A 22769-nucleotide genomic window follows, 5' to 3' on the forward strand; every position below is an offset into this window, starting at 1 on the left:
TAACCAAACTTTCTATTTGATAATTAATTATTTATTTTATAATCGAATAAACCTATTTAATTAGTCTAACGATTTTTCTTCCTCCCCCCATTCGGCTTGGAGTGATTAAATTAATCGAACACTGTCCATTAATCAAACTTAATTAAAATTCTAGAGATGAGAGGGAGAGGTTATCTTACATATTCTTGAAGTGGATAATAAACACTGATTTTGTTCACGCGGGTTTTTCTTTGATAAATCTTGAGGATATACCCTGGGGTTGAAAGAGAAAAAGGGGACGAGGTTATTTTTATCACTTCACAGTCGACATGGAATTCTCCTCTACATGAGCAGAAATATCGAACAAAGAGAACTATTTTTCTTGGCAGAATTCTGAGGTTTTTCGGGGCAAGGGTGGGGATATTTTAGTTAATTTAGCAATTTATTTCAATTCTGATTCTAAAGCTCAATTACATTCAAATTGTATGGAAATCACGACCTAAAAGCCTTTATAGACAAAAACATTTTTCACCATCGAGAGGCGAAGGAACCCATCGAGATCAAACAAAACAGATTCCAATTATGTTCATACCAATTTTTTATCCCCTGAAGAAAGAAAGCCGTGGGCGGGTGCTCATATTCTCGGTTGCAGCCGGAGACTTTCGATTTTCATTAAAAAAAAAATGAGTGGGTACAAAAAAGATTGGAATCTGTTCCATTCGTCTTGAATAGGCTCCAATGACCTGTTTAATCCTCCCAAATCGGTCCTAATAATTGAATCCATGGAAAAAAAAATCGTTAATTATTAAATACTGATGAATAGCGTTAAGCCATCGATTAAATCGGAAATTCGGTAAAAAAAAAAATGTGGTATGTCCACACCCTTCCTGTAATCGAATCCACCGAAGCCCCAAAATACGTTCCCCTTAAAAAACCACAATAAACAACTGCTATACTTCTGGCAACTTCTCCAACTTGATCCCAATCCTCTCCCATATCCTCTAATTAAACTGAAATTGATGATCAATAAACCAAGAAATGTAACCGACTGGTTTGCCATCTCCAATCACTGGTAGTCCGCAAAATTTCTTTGAGAGAAAGAAGAAGAAATTGCCGAAACTATAAAATCCAACTTGTTTATAATAAAGTTATAAATACAGTGAAACACGGATTATTCTCCTCGTAGCAATATAAATTTGTGTTGTCCTTGGTATATAACTGCTGAGAATCATCGTGATCTGTACAAGTGGTACGGGTAATGTGAGTTTATTGGCCGGCCTTGAATGTGCACACCAGATGCGTCGGTCAAGTGCTCGGTGAGAATATGTGCACATGTGTTGAACACTATTTAAACACATATACTCAATACTCCGGTACTTTCCTACAACTGTTATCCACTCAATGAACATGCCAAATCATCTACGATTTTCCAAGAATTTCCGCGAATCCACTGAGAGAAGAATTTAGTTAAAAGAAGGAAACCCATTCGTTTCCAACCAAATATTTTTGCTTTTAGCGAATTTGAAATAATTAAAATTATTTTTTAAGTCAATACCTATTTGATTATTTCGTCTTTGAAGTGATTCATTCCAATTTAATCTTTCTTAATAAATATGCAATAAAACCGAATAAATATGCTGTTCATGATATTGTTATATAAAATCGAAAATGAAATAGAATTATTCAATTATATTGCATTAATTTTTTATGACTGTTGAGAAGTTGAAGAAAAAATTTCTAGTGTTAATATGCAAAAAGATAATAATTGATGATAATAAAATGAGATTGCCAACTATATTTATAAATTGGATGCATCTTCAGACACTAATTTCAGATTGGAATTCTTGCAAATAATTGAACTTCCAATTAAACTATAAAATTTCAATTACTTGCTTTGAACAAATTTATTCAAATCAATATTTAGCACTTGCAATCGCATGGGTGTCTGTTAATTTCATTGGTTCATTTAAAAATAATTTCTTTTTCATTTGCTAAATTTTTTTTTCCCCTGTATGGTAATAACTTCTTAACTGTTTAATACGAGCCAACGGTGACTTCAATGCCGTACGATGAAAAAGGTGATGCTCATGGAGATTCCCTCGATGTGCAATATTATTAATTGATAAAATAGTGAAAATAAAATAGTAAAGTGTGCGGATTATTTTGAAATTATAATGGAAGAAATGAACCATTCGAATTAGTCGATCGTCAGCCGACGTTTGATTGAAGAAGAGACAACAAGGATCTCTTTGAATGTGAAATGATTTTTTAATCTAGTTAAAATGGTACAGAGCACTCAGTACCCCTTCCAACCCTTGCCAACGAGTAATTCCACTTATCGTTCGCCGCTAGAAGATAAGCGTTAATTCGATACTTCCTGCAAGCACTGGGTACTTCACCATCCGAGATTTTTCAGGATGATTAATCTTCAAATGAGGTGGTTAAAGCCACTGCATAATGAGAGGAAGGACAAGTCTGAAAATTTGTTCTCGTCGTATGAATCTCAAGAGTGATATGAAGAATTTGTTAACAGTCAAGTGAGTGCCACGACCCCTTCATACTTTACACCACAATTTCCGGGCTCGTTTAGTCCAGTGATTAATGAAAAAAAAATCGTATTAATGCTTTCCTCGAGAGGGGAAAGACGTAATGACAGGGCAATTGCCAGTTTTCCGTTAACGATTTTCTAATTTGATTTGGAGATGCTTTTTTTTCAATTCTTTTTCATCTGTGGGGGGATTTTTGGGGTTTTTTATTGTTTTCATTATGGGGAATTAATAGTGGATTATGTCAGGTTGATAGAATATCGATTAGGCTCGGTGGAGGGGTGATTGATCGTACCTTGTACCATTCTAACTTGACAATGAGGTATGAGTCATGAAGAGAGTGAGTGCAATACTCCATGTTCCATTCTCTTTTACGTACTGGTTGTTGAGGGAAAAAGTTTCGAGGATGATGGTGGGGAGTAAAGTCGATACCTTTGAGTTGTAAACCAGAGAGAAAGGTGCAGAGGGAGGTGAGAGGATGAAAAACCCCGTGGCAAACAAGAAACGGTACACCAACTCCAGCTAAATGACGTTCTCTATTCCTCTATCTCGCCTTCTCACTGTTCCTGTACTCTTTCATTTTTTACTGTCATGATCGCTCCAATGAATTTTCATGTTTTCTCTCATTACCATAGAGGAGAACGGTTGAACAATGCGAGAAAAATAAATAGGATAGGTGCGGAGGATTTTAATGGAGATGAAGAAATCGGTAATGAGATTTGATCAGCATCAGCCGATTCTTCGATTTTCGTGGGGAAAATTGTGCTCCGGGTTGCGTGGCCATTTTTGTTTTTGTTGTATTTTTTGTCAATCGGGAATTTCGTTTTTTCAAGAGTCAAATTCTAGATCCAGAGGCATTAAAATTTTATTTGGTTCGTGACGATGAAGGCGTCTCGCGAAAACGGTCACCACAAAAACCGGTTGTTATAAATCCATCGTACGAGTGAACAGAGGGAGTTAGAGAGGGATAGAAAGACCCATAGTCGTAGATTATTGTACATTGTATATTGTATACTATATACATGTACCCACATCTATCTCGAATTCTACCTGCGGTGGGAATTTGTAATCTTTCCTCTACCCCATCCTTCCACGGCCGCCAAAAAACTCAACCGACAGAAAAATGGATGGAAAAAAAAATTTTTTAAAAAAGAAGAAAAAACAAATTTGGAACGCGTGTTCGCATTCTCCCCCACTTCTTCCCCCTTAACACACGTTTTGTGGATTATGTACACGTGTAATCCTCCGCAAAGCAGGAAGAAATACTCCGGGGTCTTGAAAAAATATTTGAGATGTTTTGAATGTCTCGGGAAGGCTTTTTAATCGTCAAGACAAATAGTGGAAGGCTTTGAAACTTTGACGAGAAGAGAAGGGCGAAGTTTATGGTGGAGAGGCAACAAATTGAAATATTGAAAAATTGAAAAATTGAAAATTATTCTCATTATTTTGCAATTATCTCGGAATTTTAGGGCATCTCAATAAATTTTCTCAGAACTCACGAAGCGAATGATAAAACGGTCTTATGCACTTTTTCCAAATGTTCTGTCATGAAATTACCGGATAATAAATAATAATAAATAATAATAGATTGGATAATAGATGCACTCAGAAGTCTCTGAATCCCTCGAAATAAAAAAATCATTGATTAACCCTGAAATTTCGACCTTAACCTTCAACCCATTTCACCGGAGGTCATGAGTGCTAGTGAGGTCTTAGCTTCAACTATTTTGAGATGCATTTTACGATGCAAACCAGACATTTATAGCAGCATCATCCAGTGATCTCCCAGAAGTTGCCCCCATCCAGGAGTAGCTGTTGCTCAAACAAAACCATGAAAAAGCATCAAGCCCTCGAACAGCTAAAATTGTCGGTTAAATTCAACTGACAATTGCCAATTAATTTTCAACGACTAGAGGATCGGCTCTCCTTAGAACTCTTGGAGATGGCGATAAAAATGGAAGAATGAAAACTATTTATTTATTCTGATCGACAAATAAATAATTACCAAAAGGGGGAAACCAGCTGAGAGGCTGGAATTTTTGGGGGATGAATCCGGGGAATGTCCGACTGTACGAAAGAATGGCTCTTATCACACTGTATAAATATTTACGCCTGAGAATACCGGAGACATGGTAAATCTCCAGATCTGTATTTGCGTTAAAAAGCAGAGGGCTGTGCTCCATATTTATGATCGTATAGTGCGTGTGCCCTTGTTTACCAAAAAATATTTATTTACACGAGACATCTAAGCCCCCCCTATTAAATCCCCATGACATGAAGAATAATGAAAAGATACATCCAAAAATTCCGTAAATTATTCTCCCGAATGACTAATCATCGCAATAATGATAATTAAAAAATGATATTCAACGCTCCGATAAGGATATTCAATAAGATTCCAGGAAATGACGAATGAGTGACACATTTGAAATGTAATCATATGCAAGACCTCATTAAAGCACTCGTAAGTGATTCCATCCGGTTCTGAATCAATAAAAAATTCGCTATTTTTTTCTCCGGGGAATTGCGAAAAATTCACTTTCATTCAATTTTTTCTTCTAATTGAGGAATTTCGTTGGATGCAAGTACTACTTGATGACATTACTCACGGTAATTACCGCAATTAACTACGATTAATTAGACGCGGGGTTTGCCCTCGAGCCAAGGACAAGAGCCAGAGGGAATAGGAGTTGCACGCAGATCGTAAGACTCTTGTTCTGCTCTCGTGTGAAGATAATTAATTACCCATTCCGCGTAGTGTCATCGGACGTGATAAGACCACACATCAGATGCTGCCATCAAAACGGAGGGATAAAGATATTTTCCCACAAAAATCCCGTGAAACGTTAATAAAAACAACGTTAATAAATAAATAAACGAGAATTGAGTTAAATACGGTAATTCACAAAAATTGATGATAATCCATAATGATAATGATAATGGATGAAAATAGATGATCTGTTAACGTCCCCTCGAAATTTATTCCAAGAGAGCAAATATAATCAATAATGACAGGAACAATGAGGGTTTTGTTCACCCCCATTTTTTTTTTGCCCTAGGGTGAGGAATGCGGGGGAGCACTAGGGCACGGATGGCGAACAGCTGCGCCGGACAGCAATGGCCGACTACTGTGCCCCCATAACCCCCTATTGAATACCTAGCAATACACTCATGTGCCCCCTCAATTTTTTCTCCTTTTTTTTAACCCCCCGAATGAAACTCAAAGCCTAACTACATCTCGTGTAATCCGTCACTATCACTCGGAAAACCCCATATCCTCATCTTCACGAGTGATCGTAATCCCTCGATTCACTGTTTATTTACGTGAACCCCCCTGAACCCTCACCCTCAACAGCAGACAATGAAAAAACGATAAAATGTCGAAGGAGTTTTCATTGGTTTTTGAACCATGTTATCCCGGATTCGAGGGAAGAGATTGGCTTCGAGGAACCGTCGCCCGGGGCTTTTCACCGAGACTAGTATTTATTGGAAAAAGATGAGAGTGAAAAAATCAAGTGAAACCGTACCTTTTTTTTTCATTTTTTTAGTGTTAAAACAACCTTTATGCGAATATTTCGAAAATCACTGGTTATTTTTTGGAAGAGAATAAAAAAAATGGAGATTTTTTCGGAGCTTGGGTTGCCACGCAACAAATTAATTTCAATTTTTTTTACTAATTTTAACTCCTGGGATATTTTGAAAACAATAATTCCATAAATGAAATTTTTTGGAGAATTTTTGGCAATTTTTGAGAAATGGCTGGTGTGAGAATCGATTTTCACCGGTTCGATTTGCCTTGTGTGCTCGATCAGAATCGATATATCTTTGATGCGGTTGTAGCTGTACCACAGGCCACATCTTCTCCAGCGAAGAACCAGTTCCTGGCGCGTTAAATTGACGGTTCTCACGCATCAAACGATGTCTACCAGACTCATTGGGGTAATTACACGGCCGATCAAATCAGCAAAGTTGAGAGCCACTGAAATGCGACCCGATCGTTTCGCTTTTTTTTTTAACGCTCTTTCCCTTTTTTTTGTGAGGCAAACACAACGGGAATGGCGTGTACGCACATACACAGAGAGAATCCCGAGTGGGTAAAAAGAGAGAGAAAAGGGGAACCCCAAGGGTACCAACAGAGTGGCTAACTAATGTCGAATTAGAAGACTTCGAAGAGTGACACACGCCCTTCATCCTGAATTTTTAACTGTCAACAGGAAAATCCAAAACGTCAATACCTAACGAATTCATCAAAATTCCACTGAAATCCAAAGATCAAATTTCCCATAGGTGAAATTTAATACAATATTAATAATTCACGAATCATAAAATCAAATCACGAATATATGAGTTCAACAAAAAGTTGATCTTTCAACTCCATTTGATTCGATATTAATCTCAATGGGTTTGGAAGCAATGAAATGAATAAGTACGTGATGATAAATGGAGTGTCGAGAAAAATTCCCCAGTTTTTATTTGAAATCACCCGCATGGGTAAACCGAAAGAAAAGTTTCAGGGTCAATTGTTCATGTCTGTGTTGACTCATTGAGACGATTCACGTACTCCGTCGTGACGAATCACTCCGAGAAATTGATTATGATAAAAATGATTTATTTTTCCGTTTGTTCGCTATCTATACTATAACCGGGAATTTTACAACTCAATTGACTGAGAGTACCATGGAATACACCATTCGTTATATCTCAAATGTGCGCAGGTTTAAATTTTAAAAAATGTGAGCAGGTTTAAATTAAAAAAAATGTGCGCAGGTATATTTCATGCCGTCTGTCAATTAATACACCCATTATTACAGCCCCTCCCTTCAGACGTTGAAAAAATCCTACACTCCCTTCTGACCTGAAAACCCCCAATTCCATATCACCTGAACTCCCTTTTTTCAATCCCAAAAGTCCTCTGAAGAGGAACCGCAATTGTCCGACCTTGTAGAAATCGAAAATAAATCGGTAAAAAATCGCTGGAATTTGTATTTGCAGCCCTCAAAATTCCTGATTACCTATCTCCCATTTTTTAATTTCAAGTCTAATTATCAAGAAGAGGAACCTCAATTGTTGCAGACTCTTCAGAGATCAAAGCAAAAATCGTTAAATCGATAGAAGATTCATTTGCATTCTGAACTCGATTGTGACCTATGAAATTCCTACATCTTATCAGTGAACTGGCCGTTGAAGACGGCCAGAATGACCCAACAAAAGCCTCGACGATGTCCCTCTCGATTCCCTCCCAAGTCCTCCGAATAGGAACCGGAACTTTGTACATTCGTGCGCAGAATCGATTATCCAACTGCACACGTACTGTCGTGCATAAGAAGCAGCCCCCGGAGGGGCTAACACGCCGGTAAAACTGCCCGGGACTCACGCTAAATATATATATGCTAATAATTACAGATATGGGAATACGCCAATATTTCCTCCAGAAATATATCAATATTTATCGAAATATGTGAAAGAAAATGTATATTCCCGGATATATATCAAATTCCGTGAGAGTGCGTGTGTCAGTCACATTTGGGGTGCCCATTCCCCAGGTGCATAACTCGACTCGATTCCAAATATTTGATCGCTATAATTCTGACGGATTCCCTGATTGAATATTACTCATACCCCCAATTTCCCACTCGATTATCCATCAGGCCCTTACTCAGGCCTTTTATTACCATTTTATTAGATGTTCGTCGACTAGAGTCTTACGGATTGAAAAAATGGAAATCAACTGGACCTGGGGCCATTGATTTTGGAGGTTAAAGGACACTCCGAGTCCTGGAGGGTCGACATTTTGACGAGTAGTTTTTGTTTTTGCCTGGGAGTGATGAAAAATCGAATGGACAATCGAGAATTTCTATTTTTTAGCCGATAAGTTATTCGGGTGGTTCACCCAGAGTTTCGGGGATTCTTTCTTTTTTCTTTTTTCTTTGGCATCGAGGGGTGATGAAAGGGAACAGGAGCCGGTGCGCGCCGGCCGGCGTCTCCAACAGATGCCCGGGCGTGTGAAAACGCTATGAAAATTCCGAAACGACTCCCTGACGCTGAATTAACCGTTTTGTGGGGCTTTTTTTTGGCTCTTTGGGGCACGGAATTGAGAGTTAATTTTTGTGGTGTACTTACTCGGGCGGGGGATGATGTCCTTGGTAAAACGGCGGGAGAGCACACGACACTTTCAATGAATCCTTCCTTTTCAAGTTGCACCGAAAAACCAGTTCACTAAACTCGACGCCACTCGACGCCGGCAAGATACTGCGCACTGCGCCCCACGCAGCCTTGTGGGGATGTCGACGAAAATTTACGACAGGGCAGCGACATCTCGCGGGAAATTCTCCATTAGTTTGAACTACCGATGTTAACGCAGGGAGAATAACCGCCATAACTGAAGTATCCGTTATAATGTTCTATCCAATTTATGTCGCTATTTATTTTAATTTGATTAATTTAATTTGCGATTAAAGAAATTGCAGCAGGATAAAAGAACTGAAGAACTTGGTGCTCCCCGCAATTATACAGAGTAGAAAACATCACCTTTATTAGATAATATAATTTAACTGACACTTTTTGGTAACCATCAATAAAATATTTCTGATACTCAACGGTTCTTCAAAATCCATTCGTGTTTTGATATTTGTCCTAGAGTCAGTCTCTTAGCAGGGTCGAAAACAATCAGCTGAAAAAAAAAAATTATCGATCATTAATTCCACGATTAATTGATTTCTTGAAAGCCCGATGTTTTTAATAATAAATTGTTTTTAATAATAAAACCTTTGAAATTAAATCACGAGCATCATCACTGCAAGGTCTTTGATCGGGGAACTCGATCTCAACATTTGTGATTTTCTTGACAACGTGCTCTTTATCTCGCGCGAAAAAGGGAAACATTCCTGTAATCAAGTGGAATCCAACGACTCCAATAGCCCAGATATCGACAGCATGGTCGTATGGTTTATTGAGAAGCATCTCAGGGGCCATGTTGCCACGTACTTTACTTATCCCGAAGGACTTACAGGTGGGTGTGTGGATAGCCCATCCAAAGTCCGTCAACTTCAGAACATTGTCCTTCCCTAGGACAATGTTTTCCAGCTTGACATCTCGATGAATTATCCTCTTCTTATGGATGTACTTCATCGCCTCTGTCAACTGGCTCACATAAGAAGCAGCTACTGGTTCGCTGAACCTCTTGATAGGGATGTTGTTCATTATTGTCAGTAAATCGCGACCCGGTGCCAATTCCATCACCATGAAGATCCTCTTTTCGTCTTGGAACCAACCGTACATCCTCAGGATGTTTGGATGACTGTAAAAATATCAGTACGATAACAAATTTGAAATTTATCATTTTAAAATGCCATGAGGACGTACAAAAACGCGATAATTACTTCAAATGCGTGTGAATTTCAATTTCCTTTCGCACTTGCTGCTTCATCTCAGTCTTGGCGATTTCTGTTTTGAATAAAATTTTCATGGCAACCACGACGTCTTGATGCTTTTCCTTTGCAGAATAAACGATTCCAAACGAACCCTTGGCTATTTTTTTCCCCATTGAAAAATCAGAGAGGGCCCATTGCTTCTTCTCCTGCGAGGAATTCTCGGCGTTTCGGTTATTCTCGTCATTTTCTCCAGAATCATGATCCTTTGTATCAGGAGCTCGTTCCATTCTCTCAGTAGATGATTTCAAAACAGCCGAACTCATCCTCTTAGTCTCTTCTAACAGATCTCTACGAAAAACTTGAGATCATTAGATAAAATGGGTACGAAAGTGAAATTTGTAGGAACCGAGAGATGATTTACGCACGTTGTCTTCACATTAAAATACCACATGAATTATTACACAAAGGACACAGAGCGGAATGTCAAAGTTTACGAAATCTCCAACGATTTTTGTATTTATGTATGCATTGTGTATTATGGATTCATCTTCCCTGAAGATGTCGAGGCTCTTCAATTCCACTTCTGCCAACGAAAATCAGAAAATCATTAAGGTCATGACATAAATTATAACACTGTAATTCAGTTGTAGAACGAGGTGAATAGCATATTTTATACTTTCACCTTGAAAATAATAGAATATTTTTTAAACTTGAATAAAAAATTTGAGAACAAACAGGGGTGCGCGTGTCTACAGTGCTGCCAACAGCTGGAGCCCCACCCACTTCACACTATTTCTGTTTGGGCATTTCTGATTGTGTTGATGTCGTCGATCCCAAAATTTGTGGCGCCAATTCACAATCCTAAGTGATAAAAAGAAAACTCGGCAGGATGCCGGCGTTTCTCAAGCACATCGAGGTCGAGAACTTCAAGTCCTACAAAGGAAAACTGATAATTGGACCCCTGAAATCGTTCACCGCAGTGGTGGGTCCAAATGGTTCAGGTTAGTTATGCCTCCAAGCGTCTCATTTTCACAAACCCCACAAACCCCCTAATGTCTGAATTTTCCCCAGGTAAATCCAACTTCATGGACGCCATATCCTTCGTGATGGGTGAAAAAACGAGTAGCCTTCGAGTGAAGCGTTTCAGTGAATTGATTCATGGTGCATCAATTGGAAAACCTGTGGCTAGAAGTGCCTCAGTCACAGCTGTTTTTGAGATGGAGGATGGGACAGAGAAGTCCTTCCTGAGATCTGTCCAGGGTTCATCCTCAGAGCATCGAATAAATGGCTCGATGGTCACCTCTCAGGTGTATCTGAGTGAACTTGAACACCTGGGGATCAACGTCAAAGCCAAGAATTTCCTCGTGTTCCAGGGTGCTGTTGAGTCCATTGCTATGAAGAACCCGAAGGAACGGACAGCCCTCTTCGAGGAGATATCCAACTCTGGGGCCCTGAAATCCGAGTACGAACGTCTGAGAACGGAGATGTTACGAGCAGAGGAGGAGACGCAGTTCTCCTACCAGAAGAAAAAAGGTTTTGCTGCTGAGAGGAAGGAGGCGAAGCTGGAGAAAGAGGAGGCAGAGAAGTATCAACGCCTAAAGGAGGAGTACGTGGAGAAACAGGTGGAGCTCCAGCTGTTCAGGCTTTATCATAATGAGCGTGAGATTGAGAATTTGGAGAATAATCACAAGAAGAAGCAGCACGAGGTCGAGAAGATTGAGAAGAAGAAGGAGAAGGCTGAGGAGACACTCAAGGAGAAGAAGAAAGAGTCTGGAAAGCTCGCTCGAGAGCTAGCCAAGATTGAGCAGGATATCAGAGAGGTTGAGGTTGAGATTACCAAGAAACGACCGACGTTTATTAAAGCCAAGGAGAGAGTCGCTCACATGCTGAAGAAGGTTGAGTCAGCGAGGAAATCATTGGCTCAGGCTCGAACTGCTGATGAGGCTCATAAGAAGGACATTAACGAGCTTCAGGAGGAGCTGCGACAGGTCGAGGAGTCCAAGGCGGCTTATGAGGCCAGCATTGCTGGACAATCCCAGTCGCAGGGACGAGATGTTCAGCTGGAAGATGAACAGGTGAAAGAATATAATCGCTTGAAGGAAGAGGCAGGTCGACAATCAGCTCGTTATCTCCAAATGCTGGACTCTATCAATCGAGAGCAGAAATCTGATCAGGACAGGCTCGACAACGAGAGTCGCAAGAAAACTGACATCGAGAATAAATTGAAGCAAAAGGGACACATGAGAGACGAGGCATTAAAACGTGTGGAAAAATTGGAAGAGCACATAAGAACTTCTGAAGCTGCCCTCGAGGACCAGAAGAAGTTGCGCCAGGAGCTCCAGTCAGATGTTGGCAGTTCTAAAGACAGGATCCAGAATCTCCAGAGGGAGCTGGAGAGAATCTCTGAGCAGCTGGGTGATGCCAAGGTTGACAAACACGAGGTATCTCGAACAAAAAAGAAAACTGAGATAGTAGAGAACTTCAAGAGGCTCTTCCCAGGAGTTTACGATCGAATGTACAATATGTGCGAGCCCATCCACAAAAGGTACAACGTGGCTATCACGAAGGTCCTGGGTAAGTACATGGAGGCCATCGTCGTGGACACAGAGAAAACAGCTCGTCAATGCATCCAGTATCTGAAGGAGCAATACCTGGAGCCCGAGACTTTTCTTCCTCTGGACTACATCCAGGCTAAACCCTTGAAGGAACGTCTGAGGAATATTCAAGAGCCGAAAGGAGTGAAATTATTGTACGACGTTCTACACTTCTCTCCGAAGGACATCGAGAGAGCTGTTCTCTTTGCCACTAATAACGCTCTGGTCTGCGAAACTCCAGAAGACGCCAACAAAGTCGCCTATGAGATGGACAAAAAGGCTAGATATGACTGCGTTGCCCTGGACGGTACCTTCTACCAGAAAGCTGGAATAATCTCTGGCGGATCTCTCGATCTAGCCAAAAAGGCCAAACGTTGGGACGAGAAGCAAATGGCACAGCTCAAGTCTCAAAAGGAGAAACTTACAGAAGAACTCAGGGAGTCCCTGAAGAAGTCCAGGAAAGAGTCTGAACTCAACACTATTGAGTCCCAGATTCGAGGTCTGGAGACGAGACTGAAATACAATAAGAGCGATCTTACAGCGACGAAAAAACAAATCACTGACTTGGAGTCTGAGCTGGAGGCCCTGCAGGCTGAGCTCGACAAGTTTGTACCCACGATTGCAGCCATTGAGAAAACAATGGCTGAACGCGATCAGGAGATCCAGAACATCAAGGAGAAGATGAATAATGTGGAGGACGATGTGTTCGCTAGTTTTTGCGAGCAGATTGGTGTTACCAATATTCGACAGTACGAGGAACGAGAGCTTCGATCTCAACAGGAACGAGCTAAAAAGCGAATGGAGTTTGAGAATCAGTGCAACAGGATTTATAATCAATTAGATTTTGAGAAGCAGAGGGATACGGAGAGCAATGTCCTCAGATGGGAGAGGGCAGTGCAAGATGCCGAGGACAAGCTCGAGTCTGCTAAGCAGGCGGAGGCCAACCAGAAGGCGGAGATTGAGAATGACGAGACACAGATGGAGGAACTGAAGTCTCTGAGGACAACCAAGAAGATGGAGGTAGATCAAAAAGAGGAGGAGATTGGCAAGTGTAGGAGGGAAGTGGGGGCCATTGCCAAGGACATTCAGGTTGTTCAGAAGCAGCTCAACAGCATTGAGACAAAGATTGAGCAGAGAAAAGCTGAGAGGCACAATATTCTGATGCAGTGCAAGATTGAGGACATCGCCATTCCCATGATCAGGGGCAACATGGAGGACATCGCTGGTGATACTACCAATGAGATTAACAGTGACTCGATCTCATTAGCAAGCAATAACACTCAACAGTTTGAACGTGAGGCCAGAATCACCATTGATTACTCCTCTCTGCCTGATAATCTCAAGGACGTGGAAGAGGACGACGTCAAGAAGACAACTGATAAATTGAATAAAACAATCTCGGAAATGCAGAATAGTATTCAGAAGATCCAGGCACCCAACATGAAGGCCATTCAGAAACTCTATTTGGCGAAGGAGAAGCTTCAGGAGACCAATGAGGAATTTGAACAGTCCAGGAAGAAGGCGAAAAAGGCCAAGACCATGTTTGAGAAGGTGAAGAAGGAGAGGCATGACAAATTCATGGCGTGCTTCGAGCATGTGGCGAATGAGATTGATCCGATTTACAAGAGTCTCGCGAAAAATCAGTCTGCCCAGGCATTTCTGGGACCTGAGAATCCTGAGGAGCCGTATCTCGATGGGATTAATTATAATTGTGTGGCTCCAGGGAAACGATTTCAACCGATGTCCAATCTGTCTGGTGGGGAGAAAACTGTCGCCGCTTTGGCTCTTCTGTTTGCTATTCACAGCTTTCAACCTGCTCCCTTTTTCGTTCTGGATGAGATTGACGCTGCTCTGGATAATACTAATATTGGAAAAGTGGCGAGTTATATCAGGGATAAGACGAGCTCTCTGCAGACGATTGTTATTTCTTTGAAGGAGGAGTTCTACTGTCACGCTGATGCTCTCATTGGGATCTGTCCTGAGGTCGGCGTGTGCTTGGAGAGCAAGGTTCTCACTCTGGACTTGACTGCCTATCCTGCCAGCATTAATTGAGGATGGATATTTATTCTGGATTTTTTTTTATTTTTTATTTTATGGGGATCCTGGGACGAGACCTGCGGGAGGATCTTGATTATCGTATTTTAGAGGAATTTGGTAATGCTTGTGACAATTTGTTTCATAGATGAAAGTGATGAGAACATTTTTTTGTCAGTTTCTCTTGCAAGAATGATGTAAATAAATAGATTCGTATAAAATTTATTCACTGGTGTCATTTTTACTGTTGTATATTTTTAATGGCAGAGATTACAGGAGCAATTACTGAAAGAGGAGATTCTGGTAGAGAGGATTTATGGATAAAAATTGTAGGAATTATTGGAGAAATTATCAAGAGTAATTCGATCAACGAGCGAACTTGGTAATTATCAGTTGAGAATTGCAATTCAAATTTTATTGATGACACCTTTCTTTGTTAACGGTTATGGCGTGTGTGTCGCTGCGGAATTTGAACGGAACCGCAAGTGGCGAGACGACAGCCGCCGTTTATTGTGGAAAATTAATTAAGGTGAGAATTTGAGACTGACACGCGATCGTAAAATTGTATACCGAACGGCAACGATTCAAGATTTTAATAAAACGAGCGGTTGTTTGACATAAAATGTGAGAAAAGTGTGAAAAATAAATCTAGAGGTTAGGGCGCAAACTCAAGTCACCGGTTTTGGCGGTCAATTTTTCAGGGCTAACAAAGTGATTGTGTTTTCATTAGTGTAATATGTAATATTGTTTAGTAGTAGCTTATTTATTATTGTTTATCATCAGTGAGTGAGTGTTGACGAGTTTTGTGAAGCTCTCGGTGAATTTCCGGCGTCTCTTGGACCAGGGGATGACCTCTAGAGTAAACATCAAGGCAGTTGGACACCGGCAGTTTGTGTCAACACCGGTGAGTCGAGTTTTATTAACTTTTGTGTATAAATTGCAACTTAACAAAGTTCGTTACTTCCTGTGACGTAAACAAAATTCATCAACATTGTTCGGACACTTGTCCAGGACGTAGAGTGACGCCCTGGGTCAGGAACAATTCCATTTGTATCAAGTGTCCAGGATAGCATCCTTGATTCAACATCAAGATGTTTTTATACCACCAAAAATCCAAAATTTATCATTTTTAAAATTCCAAATTTTTGGTCACCAAATAAAAAATGAAAATTTCAGAATTTTCTTGAATTTTCGTTGGAAAAACGAATTCATTCAAAATTCAAAATCATTTTTAGTTGAATTTTCCAGATTTCTATCTATTTTCCGCGTGGAAATATTTATTATTTCATTTTGAAATTGTAAAATTATCGGGAATTCATGAATTTTCATTCTGATCTGATCAGAAAGATGACTGAATTACAGTTTTACGAAAAATCAACTGATTCCTGAAATTCCCCTATTTCCCAAAACCGCGTAAATCCAACACCAATTGTCCAAAGACATCGAATTCCTCCAAAGTCCCTCCCCGATAAATTGAAGCCAAAATCAGCATTCCATCGATCAATTTTCGCCCCAAACCATCTCGAAAATTGAATTCAATAAGCCCCTTAAATTCCAAATTTCCTGTGCCAGTCTCTCGCGTCCCCACGTGGTCAATCCTGCAACTCCCTCCAGATTCCTTCCTTACCCTGACCCCAGGTTGAAACCCATCATAAAACTCCCCCGAAAAAGCCACCCCAATTCCCCCAAATAAATCACCAGAGCCCAGAAAAAGTCGAACCCAATCAACAACTGGCATTCCAATTTCCTTTATCTAATTTCAGTTAGCAAATGTACAATCTGTCAGGAAGAGGGCATTATCAATGCTCCGTCGCCCCGTCATCAACCCCATCTCCCACTTGACTCGACCCGATCAATACAATCAGCAATGCCGAATAACTATTTCACCCCTACCCTCCCCCTCATCCCCACAACCCATTGTCCCCACGAAATCATCGCTTTATCAATAATCTCCATTTACACCCGCCTCCCACCCACCACCCACCAGGCGTCGTAATCATCGGAGAACCTAAACTATTCAAGTTCATGCAAGCATCATCACCATCTCCAACGCCTTCAGCATCAATAACTCGCCATCCCATTACTGCAATCCAATTTGAAGATACACCCCCTTTTTTTTTGGATTTACCACCACTAAAATTTCAATACCTTTTGTCATTAATAGTTTAAAAGCTAGAGGTAAAATCGATGGGAACAAGTTAAATTATTCTGATAAGAATCTGGAAAATTAGACAAGAGCTCAAAAATTTGGAATTTTAAAGGAAACTTTAAGGAGAATTTAAAATTTGAAAAAACATCTTTTCCGTCAGGAAAAATCCTTCAACTATGGAAACTCGATCCTAACTATCTTATTCCTTACAATAACTCGGTTTTCACTTGTCTCAAGTTGAAGAAAAGTTATCCCATATACATGCATATGAGTTAGAAAAGTTTATTCCATCCGCGTGAGGAAGAATATTTTCCTTTTCCATCCATTCTCGAAGTGATACGTCCCGATATGCTGGACCTCTGCAATTCTCTCTGGAAAATTCGAGATTCTCTTCGAACTTTTCATTTCCCCTGCTTTTAAACCCCTGCCTTATGGGCAGAGTGAGGAAAAAGCAGATCCTCCTTACCTCACCAGCAGAAGGCCTCACCTCAGAAGGCAGAAATCTGCCTTATCCCCAACAGCTCCAACCCCTTCCGGTGGAAAGCCACCCCAATACCGAAATGGAAACCAGAACAAGACAGAGTTTCGCATTTAGCTCCCTCATGTCCCCTAGAACGAGTGAAACAAGTAGAAAGAGAAGTCCTTCCAACGTGACGAGGTGGGGGAGAAAATAGCGGATTGCAGTGGGGAAATACATTGGAGGGAGGTTTTGCACACTCCAGCTACAGAATAACCATCTACACCGAGCAACCGACAGAGACGATGGATAGATGGATGGTGGCTGGAGAAGAGAGAAAAGGGGATATTGCAAAACCAGAGAGAGTAGACTAGGATATGAGGGTGTCGCGCAAGCCGGTCACGCCGTGGTTACCATGGCAACACCAGGCGATAAATCAACCCGCAACATCCCCGAGTACCCGTGAGATAAAACCACATACAGGCGCCTAAAGAAGAGCCATCTAGACTTAGAGTAGTAGTTGGTTGGAGGCTGTCTTCGTGTTGTATTCACTGATCTAGCAGCAAAAAAGATCAAAAGGATCATACCCAAAACCTGAGTAAACCCACGGCCTGACAAAATATAACACGATGAAAATTGAAACTTTCTCTGAATCCTTTGCTGCATCTCTTCTCTTCAGCTTGAAGGACTTCTTGACGAAGGTTTTAGATCCCTCAGAAGGCGCCTTTGACAACTCCTCCTTCTCCTGGTCTTTCGTCTCGGATATTGCTGGCGCGAAGTGGCTATCGATCTTCTCTTGATGCGGTGGATGTGGAAACTAATGGATGTTATTTACGCCCTCCCACCACCTACCTCTTCGGTATTACAACCCACCTCTACATGTCACCGGTGCTCGACGATGAGTTTATTTACGTTGACGATGCGCAGGTCCAGGGGTCTGTAATTCCACGTCATTGAATTTGAGGTTTTTTTTTTGTTGGTAGAAGTGTAGGTGGAATTTGATGCTCCTGGGGAGGACGGGAGTTGTCATTTCCTATGAGAGCATTCTGCGGGGGTGTCCCCAGGAAGCTAGGCTTTGACGTCATAGCAGGTTTCGATGGTGAATGTGTCACGTATCGCGTGACGATCCTGCTTTTATGGAGATTGGTTTTTCTTTCACAATTGGCTGATTATGATTCACTTTGATTGATGAATCTCATCAGTTTGATTAATTCGTGATCATACGACAGCCAGGGGGCTGCCCCAGGGGGTGTCGAGTGAAATCGAATTCTAGTCTTTTAAAATTCCATACTCGTCTAGTCTTTCAAGTGCAAAAAATTCTTCGATGATTGCTCAATCCATTGTTTGGATCATTCAAATCTTGTCACCGTTGTCACCTGGCAGCCTTCAACGATAATTAATTCCACCCCATATCCTTGAGGATGTAATCTTGGATATTTTGATTGAATACCTCCAATAAATGGACATCGAAGGGAAAAGGCCCCTTTCCAAGTTCTAGCCTTCACCATCTCATCCACCAAAATCCAAAATTCACATGGCATTACCCGGAAAAAATGACAAAGCAAAAAATTTCGGAGTAAATGGCATTAAGTGCCTGTCATATCGCGATGCTACCGAGTTTACCAACCGAACACGTTGAATGATAGGCCCCGAGGACACCTGTTGCTCTTTAATTTGACGTCGGAGTATATGCAATGGCATGACTATTGAATTAAAATATAAAACCACCTCTCATTCATAAAATCCGTTCCAAATTAAAAGCCTCTAGCTGCATCGAGCGCTGAGTGTTTCATTAATTCAATGTTCCCATTTCAAAGTGTGACAATTGAAACTGATGAACCCTCCAGCGAAAGCATGTAAAAATAACGGAAAACTAATGGAATGCGATTAGCACCGAGTGATTCGTGATTGACCCACTATTCACGTGGTACTACAACCACGATAACTACCTTTTGACCGTTTGAACCTTTGAGAACAGTATACTCAGTCCTATCAAAGACATTCCGAATTTTCGATCCAGCGCCCTTGTCATTCCCACCGAGGAGAATTCAATGGCGTCAAGCTGATTGTCGTTGGTTGGCATATTTCATAACAGAAAACCGCGGTATCCAACAATTTAGGTGTTGTTGGTGGGGATGGTGTTTCGGTTGGCACAAACTGGACGGATAGAATGATAATCTGAACAGCTTGGTTGTTGGTTAGGTATTGATCTGTCGGTTGGTGTTGTTGGTGTATGTGTGTGGATGTTTCTGGGGTGAAGGGGTGTGGAAATGGAAGCAGGCTGTTCAAGTGCAAGAGTGAGATGGATTGTTGGGTGGTTGGAGGGAGGTTAAACTGGTGAGGGTGAATAGTGGGACAGAGACAAGGGAGTGGAGATGGTTGAGCAGTGGAGATTGTCGAGGTTTGGATAGAGGAGGAGGGAGAGAATTCGTGGTGGGGATTTGCCCACCCTCAGCCCTTTATTATTTTCTTTTTTCCTCGATTTTGAGGGAGTCAAGATAGGGGAGGGATGTGGCTGAGGGTGAGATTGCTCTCGCGACTTCCTGCGTTCCTGAAAATGCCTCCAGGATTCAGTGGGGGGAAGGCATGAATTATTCCAAGAGTGCCTAACGTCTAAGAGATTCTGAGGTGAATTTATTCTCTGGATCAACTTGAAAATCGATTTGAAGTTTGTCGATATGGTGGTATCGCTGTGTTTTAAATAGCTTCTTTCATTTGATTTTTTGGCTATCAGGTGGATGGATTAATTTGAAGCGTGGGCTTGGGATTTTCCCTTTGCTTGATTGATTTGATCGATGAGACGTGCGGCTCTGCGTCATGGTCAAACAGAGCGATATGCAGGAGAGGTTACGTATGTGAGATGGGAGAATTACCATCAATGATATATATCACGTGATGGGTGATGTAATCATCCGTTCTCAAATGGGGGAGAACGGGATCCCCAACCCGGTTATGCTGAATAATACGGTGTAGGGAACAGACTGCGTTGTATACCCATATTCTACCCTATGGCGAATGGCTTACTTGTCCACTGGGGATGGTGTGAAATCATCTCCCCGCAATTTTTTTTTGTTACGTTTGGCAAGTCTATTCGGAGGGATCAGAGTGGGTAAATAACGGTTCAATAAATTTCTCACATTTTCCATTATCGCAAGCCTTTTGCTTCACATCGCATATCGCTTTGGCATTGATTTTTCCGGATGTTTATTCGAATGATTGATTGATGATTGATCCTTCGACTATTTGTGACCTATAATCGATGGTCCATTTTCAATTTGTTCGAGGGTCAAGACAAGTGGGTAAAACCGAAGAGTGCACAGTGAGAATGAAGGAGTTTGCGCGTAGTAAACAAACTCTTAATACGATTTTCCATGTAGTGGGGGGCGGGGAGGGGGCACAAGCTAAAAAGGTGTATTCACTCTTCAGTGCAATTGAGAATCTATAAGGGATAGATATTGCTGGAATTATTCAATTGTTGAATAACAATGACAATGCACCCACACATATGGATAATGTCATTTATCTTGGCTTGTGCATTGGTATGCCGGGTGACTGTTGGCCCAAGCCAAATTGACTCGAGCGTCTCCATGGCAACAACTACTCAGACTTCCGGCTGGTCGATATCCTACCAAGTTGTATTTTGCGGCGGACCTTGCCGTCTCCAGCCTCCAACAACATCCCTTTCAATTTCTTCCACCTGATCAATCCGCTACTCTGCCACTTTGCGTGAGCAAAAACGGTAAAAAAGGCAAGCAAAAAGAACATCGATTTATCTGGGAAGAGCCCTGACACTGGATTTGAACCCGCAACCTTCACATTACCAGAAAACTGTTTGACCGATTGAGTCGCTGGTACAACGCAACCCGACGATGAGAGGATTTCGAGGTTAGAGCGTCATCACCGGGAGTTTTCTCATGTTTCTAGGATAGAGAACAAAGGGAAGCGGGTAAGTCGATAGACTCGGAGAAAGAACAAGGCTAAATCCGATAACGGCGTCGTCGATATTCCCTCGACATCTTGCGCATTGAGCGGCATTTACAGGTGTTCTTGAGCACCAGGCGGCAGTCGGCTCGTGCCACCAAGCCCAGACTTGCAGCACCCGCCGACAGGTGGGAATGTGCCAGCCAAATGTGAAGGTTCCAATTGCCACTGGGTTGAGAATAAAAAGAAAAAGAAAAAAATGAAAAAGAACAACGAGTATCATCCACAGTCACCTTTATTCGTCATCGTAACATCTGTTGATACCATAAAACCTTGAAACAAAGGAACAACGTAACCTGGAGATACCCCATCCACTGGACAAATTCCAACCTAGTCCAGTGAATGCTGTTGCCCTCTGGTAATAAATGACCAGCGGAATTTCTCAGAGGGAGCATCCCCTTGGCATGTATCTCAGGAGGACCAGCGAAAACTCAACCTCTTGGTATAGCTACCCTCTCTCACTCAATCCAAGTGTACTTCACCACTCGATCTCCACACATACCAGTCCTTTTCCCTCTCTAGCGATGATCCATTCATCCATCCCGCATTGCTGTATTGCTACCACCCTCCGTCCATCCAGATTCCATTTGCCCCGAGGTGAACGAGGGGAAGGCAAGATAACCTGGAGAGGGTAGAGGCGAACTTGAGGAGGGAGAATGATGAGAATTGTCGAAAGGTGGTGGTAGAATGCGGGAGTGGGTGTTAGTGGGTGGTAGTAGGTGGTAGTGGATGGTGGTGGGTGGTGGTGGGTGGTTGTGGGTGGTTGTGGGTGGTTCAGGAGCATAGGGCTGGTTAGCGGGGTAAATATATCGCAATCGGGGGCACTATGTCGCGACGATGGCGTACCAGCTACAACGCACACATTCGAAGACCGGTTGGAGGGTGTCTGTAATGGAGCAGCAGACTGGAGAGAGAAACCAGTGGAAGAGGGTGTGAAGAGGGAATTGAGGGGGGAGATGGTGGGGCTGGTAGATATAGTATCCTGTAAGGCGTCTTGTCGAGCCGTACTGATCAATACCCATCCAGAGGGCTCCCACTCCCTCACTTGGTGGTATCTCACCCCTCCCCACACGATACCATGCCCATGGGCCATGGACTATATTCACCGTGATATTCATCCCACTCCTTGTTGCTACCAACCCCACGTTTGACCCCACGCAATTTACGTCACTATCGTAAAGTTCATGACGTTGGATCGTTGGATCGTCGAGCGCACTACTCAAAGACCAAAGTTGAAGGATTCTTCTTCATCATGATGAAATTTTCAGGTAATCGTGGGTAGGTGGTTAATTGAATGGAGGGGTGGGATCAGGAGGGAGTGGGGTAATGTGAAGGTCAATCATATGGTGTGATGAAAAGATCGAGGGGGACAGCTATTGCGTCATTGAATGGCTAGGAACTTGGGTTATTTCAAATGATGTTGGTGAATTTGCGATGTCATGGGGAATCTTCATTCCATCGCTCTTCCAGATTTTTCTCCCCCTTTTCGTGAATGATGTCTATTGTGACAGGTGTAGGAATCGCATTGGCACGAGCTTTCTCCTTCCTTTTTGACTCATCCCGGGGAAAAAAACGCAGGTGCTGAGAGCGATTATGCACTTGGCCGTTCGTCTAGTCCATCGTCATTATAATCATCTTATCCGAACACGTCGTCTGGCC

At 41.8% G+C, this 22769-nt stretch overlaps 4 protein-coding genes across 5 annotated transcripts in view; 2 read left to right on the forward strand and 2 right to left on the reverse strand.

Moving 5' to 3' along the window:
* LOC105273759 (A kinase anchor protein 200) overlaps positions 1–8764 on the reverse strand; it is a 39123-nt gene extending 30359 nt beyond the window's left edge. Inside the window, exon 1 of the mRNA XM_011316366.1 lies at positions 8646–8764. The gene's annotated coding sequence lies outside the window, so the exon portion shown is untranslated. The remainder of the gene's footprint in view (positions 1–8645) is intronic.
* Positions 8765–9038: 274 nt separating this feature from the next.
* Positions 9039–10461, reverse strand: LOC105273760 (serine/threonine-protein kinase Aurora-2). Of its 2 annotated transcripts, none has more exons than XM_011316369.1 (4): positions 10321–10461; positions 9905–10243; positions 9291–9822; positions 9039–9195 (listed from the first exon to the last, which is right to left on the reverse strand). In XM_011316369.1, exons 1-4 carry the CDS (start codon positions 10344–10346, stop codon positions 9118–9120), a joined length of 975 nt encoding a protein of 324 aa, XP_011314671.1. In that variant the 5' UTR covers positions 10347–10461; the 3' UTR covers positions 9039–9117. The 2 variants fall into 2 exon arrangements, with proteins under 2 accessions (XP_011314671.1, XP_011314672.1); XM_011316370.1 differs by having other exon boundaries at positions 9077–9195; positions 9533–9822.
* Positions 10462–10673: 212 nt separating this feature from the next.
* Positions 10674–14727, forward strand: SMC1 (structural maintenance of chromosomes 1). Its single transcript, XM_011316371.1, has 2 exons — positions 10674–10896; positions 10967–14727. Exons 1-2 carry the CDS (start codon positions 10785–10787, stop codon positions 14539–14541), a joined length of 3687 nt encoding a protein of 1228 aa, XP_011314673.1. The 5' UTR covers positions 10674–10784; the 3' UTR covers positions 14542–14727.
* Positions 14728–14997: 270 nt separating this feature from the next.
* Positions 14998–22769, forward strand: part of LOC105273762 (zinc finger MIZ domain-containing protein 1) — a 58829-nt gene continuing 51057 nt past the window's right edge. The window contains exon 1 of the mRNA XM_011316373.1: positions 14998–15427. The gene's annotated coding sequence lies outside the window, so the exon portion shown is untranslated. The remainder of the gene's footprint in view (positions 15428–22769) is intronic.

This window comes from Fopius arisanus, unplaced genomic scaffold (genome assembly GCF_000806365.1).
Source record: "Fopius arisanus strain USDA-PBARC FA_bdor unplaced genomic scaffold, ASM80636v1 scaffold00007, whole genome shotgun sequence".
Classification (NCBI taxonomy): domain Eukaryota; kingdom Metazoa; phylum Arthropoda; class Insecta; order Hymenoptera; family Braconidae; genus Fopius; species Fopius arisanus.